Here is a 6,202-nt window from a genome sequence, read left to right on the forward strand (position 1 = left end):
GTCACCATGACTCTGTTTCTGGAGGAAAATTTAAATTCTCATTTCAATTCTTTTCCAGTTGTCAAAAATCTGAATGAACGATATAAATTCTGCATCAGCATGTGCAAGAAACTTACAGAAAAGCTGAATCGCTTCTTCTCTGACAAACAGAGATTTATTGATGAAATCAACAGTGTAACAGCAGAGAAACTCATCTATAATTGTGCTGTAGAAATGGTAACCCTTTTTAAGGTGTAATATTGCGTAGTAATACTACTTGTTTTTAAGAGCACCTTTTGTTTTTTGTTTTTCTTGGCTGCGTTGGGTCTTCATTGCTGCGTGTGGGCTTTCTCCAGTTGCAGCGAGCGGGGGGCTACTCTTCGTTGCAGTGCGCGGGCTTCTCACTGCGGTGGCTTCTCATTGTTGCGGAGCACAGGCTCTAGAGCGCAGGCTCAGTAGTTGTGGCGCAGGGACTTAGGTGCTCCGCGGCATGTGGGATCTTCCTGGACCAGGGCTCGAACCCGTGTCCCCTGCATTGGCAGGCGGATTAACCACTGCACCACCAGGGAAGTTCCCTAAGAGCATCTTTTGAAGTGCACACCTACTTGACATCATCCTTTTAAAAAGAGTTTATGCCCCACCACTCCCAAGTCCCAGGTATTGTGGTACCTCTTCCTGAAGGAGTGATTACACTTAACATGCAACAAACATAAGTTATGTTGGTTACCTACCACATTTGGTAAAAGTTTACCATACCTCTTAAAAATTGCTAACATGAGGCGTGATCTAATCTTTTTCTAGTTTGCATCTAAGAGCTTTCACTGGATCTCTTTCTTCATTTTCTACTATTTAAGAAATTTGGCTTTGATAAAACATTACAAAAATACTGCTCTTATTACCCAATCTGCAGAAATTCACGTGCTCAGATTCCACAACTGACCTTACTTAAGTGTAGGCGCACAAAGTGTAATCTACTTTTCCAACTCTCTGGTTATATTAGTGGAAATAATTTGTTTTCTGTATCTTCGAGGAAAAATTGCTCTGAAGGAAACATGAAATTAGGGACTGTCAAAGAAGGAATTAAGTGGGGGAAAATTTAATTACTGACCAACCGTATAGTTTTTACCGTATTAACATAGTTGAGCTTCCTTTTCCCTCTCAAATTTGTGTACTTTGAATGGTACTGTTATATTACCCCCTTGGCCCTATTTTGAAAGCCATCATAATAAAAAGGCGTATGAAAATAGTTTTGGAATATAAACTGTTGGTGAGAATAATATACATTATATTGCCCTAAACTGTTGATATGAATAATATGCATTGTATTGTTTTGTACCGAATTAAGACTTCATAAGACAGATTTTCTTTTAGAAATTTGTGCCAGGAAAGACGTCCTCTCATACGGAGTTAGGGTGCTTCTGTCTCTTCTGATGATAGAGCCACGTGCCTCCAACAAGTCTCTCCTTGTGCCCTGGCTGCTGAACAAGCTTGGAGACACTCAACTTATATTTAGTTATTTCTCTCCTTCCTTTTCAGGACTTGGATTTTCTGTGTCCATTCTATTTATCATATTGTATGTGGCTTTACTCTTTGAAAGAGACAGAGCATACCGACAAGTAAATTAGGATACTGGATTACTGACAGTCTGGGCAGTGAATGATTAAAGAGAAAATCAGAATGCTGTTGGGGAAACAAATGCTCATAACCCCGTGAATGACACCATGCCCGTCTTTCTGGGGAGCCCTACCCACCTCTCCCCCTGCCCAGCTCGCTCCTGCTTCCTTATGGCTCTGCCTCAGCATCACTTCCTGGAGGCGCTCCCTAACCACTTCTTCCTCCATAGTCGGGTTAGATGCCTCTCGCGTGTGCTCCGTACCATCCGGGGCTTCCTCCTGTGATGCCAGGTACCCCTTGGAGTTCACAGCCCATGCCTCCCTCTGGACTGTGAGCTCACCTTCATCGTACGCTCTGGGCCAACACTCAGCAGGTGCCCAGTAAATACCTCTGAATGAATGAATCCCACACACCAGAAAATTCTGTAACTAAAAGGAAAGGCTGATAAGTGGCTTTTAACGTCATTTAATTATTTCATTGTAACAAGGTCTACATTAGTGAAATGCCAGGTTACTAGTGTGGAAGTGTATGTTTAAAATAAACTTTTTAGTGAAGTCATAGAAGAGCCAGTTTAGAAGTGTAAATATCATGAGTTAGGAATCTCTGAGTTCAAGAAGGTTATGTTTGAATGCAGAGTAACTCCTTTGTCAAGAAGCTCTTTTATGTCGCTCACCCAATAGATTATATCATTTTGTCAAAACGTATTAATTTTAGACAGATTCCATTTAAAGCTGCATTGCCTGAATGGATTCGTATTTTCATGGAAAAGCTGAGAATCTTCTTGTTTTTGCTGACTGGTTCCAGGTTCAGGCTGCAGCCCTGGATGAGATGTTCCAGCAGACTGAAGATATTGTTTATCGCTATCATAAGGCGGCCCTTCTTTTGGAAGGCTTAACTAAGATTCTCCAGGACCCGGCAGATATTGAAAATGTACACAAATGTGAGTTGACTTAGAAAGTAGTGTGCGTGTTGGCTGCGCTTTCATTGTCTCCTCCTGGTGCAGTAGACAGAGCATGGAGTTTGGAACCGTGCAGCCTGGGGTTGCATCTTGGCTTCCCAACCTTGGGCAAGTCACTCACCCTTTCTGTGGTCTCCGTCTCTTCTTCTACAGGATGAGGAGCAACGCCTGCCTTGCCGAGCTCTTGTGAGGGTTAGAGAGGTTGCTGGTACAGAGCTGTTGGCTTTTGTTATTAGTCTTTAGATTTCTACACTGCACGACTATTGGTGGGTGTGTTTGTGTATGCAGAGAACTTTGCTTTTATCATTAAACAATAAGAAAGGCAACTGTTTTAATCCTCGTTGGCCTAGTGACCGAAGAGCCCTGTGAAAACCCTGTGTACTGCAGATTTGGTGTACAGAACGGAGTGTGGACACTGGTAGGGTACCAGGATGGTGTTTCCACTTGTCAGATATAAGACCAGTGATGATTTTTTTTGAGGATGAGGTGTGGTCATACCACATTTTGAAGAGCCACAAGGGGCTGGCAGTTCTAAGATTGTTTGCAGTTGTGAGCAAACTAGCTGTTAAAACCTAAATGTTCTTCATTTGACGTGCTAATCTAGCTTTTACCACTGTGCAGCGCTAAGCTAGACAATTACCAGGCAGAAAGAAGAAAAAATACTCAGAACTGTTAACTCTGGGGCAAAGATAGAACAGAGGTGAGGGTGTAGGTGGAGAGTGAGAGATTCTTTTTCATTGGTTCTTCTTTCCTTGGTTTTGAAAATATAAATGATTTTTATTATGAATTTATTTTATTTCTAGATAAATCTCGTATTGAAAGGAGATTGTCGGCACTCTGCTACAGCACCTCGACCTTGTGAGCAGCAGCAGGCCTGCCCCCAGGACTAGTGGTGGGTGTGAGGCGATGCCTTTGGGAGCACAGCTTGGATCCTGTCGCCCCACCCCCAGGAAACTGTAGGTTCCTACACGGTGACCACCAAAGAGCAAGCAGTGATTTCAAAAAGGAAAAACAACCCCAGAACTACCTGCCTTATCAGAGAAGTCACCCCTTCCCTTTTTCTTTGTAGAAGCAGAAGCAAGAGTATTCCACTTGGCTTTCAGTTTGAACTTGGTAAATAAATGTACCTTAGAACTAGAGTTGTCAGTACAGTTATTCTTAAGGGTAATTAGGAATGAAACCATGAGTGGCTCTTCACGCCAGTCACCAGAGCAAATTGTGGGGTTCCACATGTTCACTGAGGCGAAAAAGTAAAAAGCCACATCTCATCCAGGCGGTTTGATACTCGGGGTAAGTTTATCTGAGGCTGAGCACGCGTCCATAAACAGCTCAGGAAGAAATAGCTTAAGAAGGAGTGAAAGGCGTCTCTTGGAAGAAATTGTGAAATCTTCAATTTGGTCTAATATGGACACATATTAATAATCTTCCAACATCTTTCATATTGCACTAATTTATTAAAACAACTGTGTACTGGATTTTGCAATTTAAAACTAACTGAGGCACAATGGACTTGTTTAAAATATTTTACTTGGTTATATACACGTACCCTTTCCAGAATTCACAGGTGAATTCTCGTGGACTTTTAAGTGGTAAAAAACTTGTGTTGTGTGAACCTTTGCATTTTCTTAACCTATTCATCTACACCTACAGGTTTTCTCAGTGATATTTTTAAGTTGCTCGTTGTCTGCTTTCGTTTGCATTTTTTACTGTGCATGCAGAATGTGCATTCATGCCTATGACCTCTAGGTTGACTAAAGGCTAGGTTTATCGGGGCAGAATTAGAACAAGTGTCAATCCAGAGATACTCTCAAGACTTGTAATAGGGCCAAAACAAAGTCGGTGACTTAAAGGCTTATTAGTGATGTGGAATTTTACATGAAGTTAGTGAAACATGAGGTTTGTTTTCTCTTAGGAAAATGGGCAGCTCTTTCCAGCCTGTGTGCAGTTTCATGTTAGTCCTGACAGTTCACCAGGTAGCTAGTCATGGAGAATGTGGGCACTTAACACCCCTCTAGAAATGGTGCCTACGTGGTAGATTATTTCGTTTCTCTTACTTACCTGCTTGAATACTTGAATAAACCATTCTCCAGTTTTAATCCTTTTAGATAATATAATCTGAACTCTGGCAAATTGCACAGAAGCTCTTTGGCATTAATTTAGTGTACTGATAAAAACAAAAACATGGTTTTTCTTTACTTTGACGAAGTAATGTAATTTTTACTTTATTTATCTGTATGAAATTCCAGCAGTTAATTTGAACATTTATTTATATGATGTTTATATTTTTAGGTCTTTAATACAGTGTTTCTACCTCTTATTTGTAACTGCATGCATTATTCATGAAACTAGGTAAAACTCACTGAATTGTTGTGTCATAGCCTTTTTATTATTGCCTGTACAGATGTATATTAAGGTAAATAAAACTGACCAGGAGTTGCTAGGGTGAGGCTGGGTCCCTGTGATGTGGCTTGTCAGGCCAGGTCCTTCCTCAGTGAGTTTGGAGCCTTGGTGGTTAACACCCGTCGCCCTGCCCCAGGGTTTCAGATGCTCGGTGACGGTCCTGCAGGCTGCCAGGAGCATGGGCTGTGTGGCGGCTTCCTGCCCTCCCTGCAGGGGCCGTAAGCACTGTCACTGGTGATACTCCATTTTGTGTGATTTTTTCGAGTGTAAAGGGCAGTTTCTTGTATGTTCTCTCAGTTACCGCCCGTGTCATCTCACCGATCCTCCGAGGGGGTGGGTACATTCCGGCCCCTCCTCCCCTGTCCCGCTTGTTTTTTAAACACAGGATGAAACAGGTTCACAGCGAGGAAGTGCTTGGTCTGCAGTCAGTACCTAGGGAAGTGGCCGGGCTGTGCTTTGTGACCTCCAAGTGCATTCTTCTGCTTCTTGTACGACAAAGGTCAGGTGATAGGAGGTATGTGTGAGACCGTGAAGTCTGAACAGCAGAGAACAAACTGTAAACTCGTGATTAATGGTTCTGATTATATTTCCATTATCAAGGCCAATTGTTTTAAGAGATTTTGCCTTGATTATAGCAATAATAAACATGCTTTATGTTTCCACGTGTATCTTTTGATTTTGTATCATCTATTTCATAAAAAAGAAAGAAACCAGCTCACACGTTCACGGGTTGACACTGGGGCTCCGGCGAGCCTGGAAGGTTGCGGGCGCACAGATGCACACAGGGCTAATCTGTGAGCGTGCCGAGTGGCTGTTCCTGCCGTGAGGATTTGCCTTAATGGCGCCTGCGCTGGGCCTGTGGGATGCTTCCCACATGCCCGTCTCCTCAAGGGGGGGCGTCCTTCTGCCCCTCCTGGGGTCCAGGAGAGGAGCCCAGAGAAGGGGTTACTGTTCGGGCCCGGTTGGTCGCCTCAGTCCCCACAGGTAATAGCGGGGGAGTCGAGCTGGGTACCGTGGGTGTGAAGTCACTGACTTGGCTCTAAAAAGCCCTTGAGGTGACGGAGGAAGACTTGCCGCTTGCACCGTGTGCCTCCTGTAGCTTCTGTGGGCAGTCCTCACTCCTGCGGGAGCAGAGCGCAGTTCTGTTGTTCCAGGGAGACTGGCTGCCGCCCGGAGAACTTGATGTCTTCCCTCCGTTGACGGGCGCAGCCTAGGAGCATCTGTATCCACCTCTGCACGCCGGGAGACAAC

General features: G+C 43.7%; 1 protein-coding gene across 1 annotated transcript in view; it reads left to right on the plus strand.

Annotated features, from left to right (window-relative positions):
* The window catches only part of ULK2 (unc-51 like autophagy activating kinase 2), a 63,558-nt gene extending 60,008 nt beyond the window's left edge, over window positions 1–3,550 (plus strand). Inside the window, exons 24-26 of the mRNA XM_007462669.1 lie at window positions 59–216; window positions 2,398–2,533; window positions 3,355–3,550. Of these exons, the coding sequence (XP_007462731.1) occupies window positions 59–216; window positions 2,398–2,533; window positions 3,355–3,413 (353 nt within the window). The 3' untranslated portion in view covers window positions 3,414–3,550. The remainder of the gene's footprint in view (window positions 1–58; window positions 217–2,397; window positions 2,534–3,354) is intronic.
* Window positions 3,551–6,202: the final 2,652 nt, after the last annotated feature.

The sequence above is a fragment of the Lipotes vexillifer genome, unplaced genomic scaffold, assembly GCF_000442215.2.
Source record: "Lipotes vexillifer unplaced genomic scaffold, Lipotes_vexillifer_v1.1 scaffold982, whole genome shotgun sequence".
Classification (NCBI taxonomy): domain Eukaryota; kingdom Metazoa; phylum Chordata; class Mammalia; order Artiodactyla; family Lipotidae; genus Lipotes; species Lipotes vexillifer.